We start from the raw sequence: 1,908 nt of genomic DNA on the forward strand, positions 1-1,908 counted from the left end.
GGTATGTATTTATTATAATTGTAGATGACAGCGGGTGAATTGAAATTTGCCCTTAAAGTAGAATCAGTTCTTAATTCCTTACCTGATCCAGAGTATCGTCAGTTAGTGGTTGAGGTTCTTATGCTCACTGCTCTCATTAATCCCGAGAGACCACTCCCACAAATTGTGAATGTAGACGATGTTATTAGAACTGCTAACTTTCTTTTTGTTGTTGATCAGGTAAGGTTTAGTATATTTTATGGCAACTTTTAAAGTTTCTAAAAAATCCAATTTCAATTGGAATCAGCTCAAATTTTCCACTCATGTTGATACTTACATGCATTGGAAAATGTAATAGAAATTTTCTCATAGCCATTTTTGACAAAATACCGTGTACTATGATGCAGGGACCTTGGCCACATTTTACATCAATTTCCAAAAAATGCAATTTTAAGACTTATTCCGTGTGATTATCTTATTATAGAAAGAGTGCAATGGATTGGCCAGTCAGTGTTGTGGACAAATCAGAGGTTCCTGTGAAGCCTACTGGGCTATCTGCAGTCACTTTTATGACTCTGCCCCCAGTGGAGTATACGGTACAATGAGTTACCTCTCGCGTGCTCTGCTCCAGACCATCCAACAGAACCTACCAAGAGATTACTCGTGCAAAATCAGTTGATGTTTGTCTCAGTGTGTGCATGTCCCTAGACCATATAATTCATGTTGTTTTCATTATTCATATTATTATACTTAGATTATTATATATCAGGTTTGTATACTTCAATGTTGCATAATTTTTAATTTCACGTGGCATAAGGAGATCATCAGAATGATTATTAGCAATAGTTATTTTTTGGTGAAAGCTGTAAAATTTGATGGCTAGTGCTAAAACATGCTAAAACATGGACCAGCATGTATTGTAGTATGCTGGTCTAGGGTCATTGATCAGATTTCTGAGTAAATTTATAATTTAATGACGGTCTAGGGTCATTGATCAGATTTCTGAGTAAATTTATAATTTGCTGACAAGAAGCTGCTGAACCTGTGGCGAATCCTGAGCTCACCCATTGGGAATAAAGGAATCGATTTATATTAGAAAAATGAAAAATATTTAAAAATATCAACTGCATTATTGAGAACAATCTTTACTCATTGGACATTGTGTGTCTTTCTTGATTTATATTTGTGCTTGTTAAAGCCAGCAACTATTGTTGCTAGTGGTTTTGGAGAACACAACCTGTAAAAATAGGTATCAAATAATTTTAAAAACTCATACCCACAAAGCATGTTAAATGCATGCATGAGCTGACAGCCATAAAGCAACTTTAAAAATAAAAAAATAAAACAATAAAATTAAAAAAATAAAGAATAAAAAATATAATAAAAAATTAAGATTAATTTAAAAAATAAATAATAAAGTTAAAAAATTATTATTGTAATAAAAAATTAAAAATAATAAAATAAAATTTAATTTACAAAATAAAAAAATTAAGAAAACATTATAGCAAAAAATTAAAATAAAATGTAAGAAAATAATTGAAAAATAAATAAATAAATAAAAATAAAATAAAAAATTAATAAAAATTAATTCAAAAATTGAAAATTAAAAAATTAAAAATAGAATAATAAAAATTAAAAATAACAAAAATAATAATTATTATAAAAAATTAAAAAAATTTAAACAAAAATTAAAAAAGAATTAAATAATAAAAATTTAAAAAATTATTTTTATGAAAAATTAAAAAAATTTTTTAATTATAATAAAAATTAAAATTAAAAAATAAAACATTTTAAAAAATAAAATTAAAATTAAAAATATATAAATTAGTAAAATAAAATTTAAAAAAATAATAGTTAAAAATTTTTTAAATAAAATAAATAAATAATAATAAAATTAAAAAAATTTTAAAATAATAATTAAATTTTTTT

At 25.2% G+C, this 1,908-nt stretch overlaps 1 protein-coding gene across 1 annotated transcript; it reads left to right on the forward strand.

Annotated features, from left to right (window-relative positions):
- The first annotated feature begins 7 nt into the window (after nt 1-7).
- LOC109591996 (probable phosphorylase b kinase regulatory subunit alpha) lies at nt 8-770 on the forward strand. The gene is made up of 2 exons (XM_020007576.1): nt 8-219; nt 464-770. The coding sequence occupies exons 1-2, from the start codon at nt 25-27 to the stop codon at nt 656-658; spliced, it is 390 nt and encodes a 129-aa protein (XP_019863135.1). The 5' UTR covers nt 8-24; the 3' UTR covers nt 659-770.
- The last annotated feature ends 1,138 nt before the right edge of the window (nt 771-1,908 follow it).

The sequence above is a fragment of the Amphimedon queenslandica genome, unplaced genomic scaffold, assembly GCF_000090795.2.
Source record: "Amphimedon queenslandica unplaced genomic scaffold, v1.1 AMPQUscaffold_6614_Cont21430, whole genome shotgun sequence".
Classification (NCBI taxonomy): Eukaryota; Metazoa; Porifera; class Demospongiae; order Haplosclerida; family Niphatidae; genus Amphimedon; species Amphimedon queenslandica.

Excerpts from the sequence above, each read along its gene's own strand:
- LOC109591996 (XM_020007576.1), top strand. The coding sequence starts at position 25 with ATGACAGCGGGTGAATTGAAATTTGCCCTTAAAGTAGAATCAGTTCTT. Across the intron at positions 220-463 it reads TTCTTTTTGTTGTTGATCAG|AAAGAGTGCAATGGATTGGC; the intron begins GTAAGGTTTAGT and ends ATCTTATTATAG.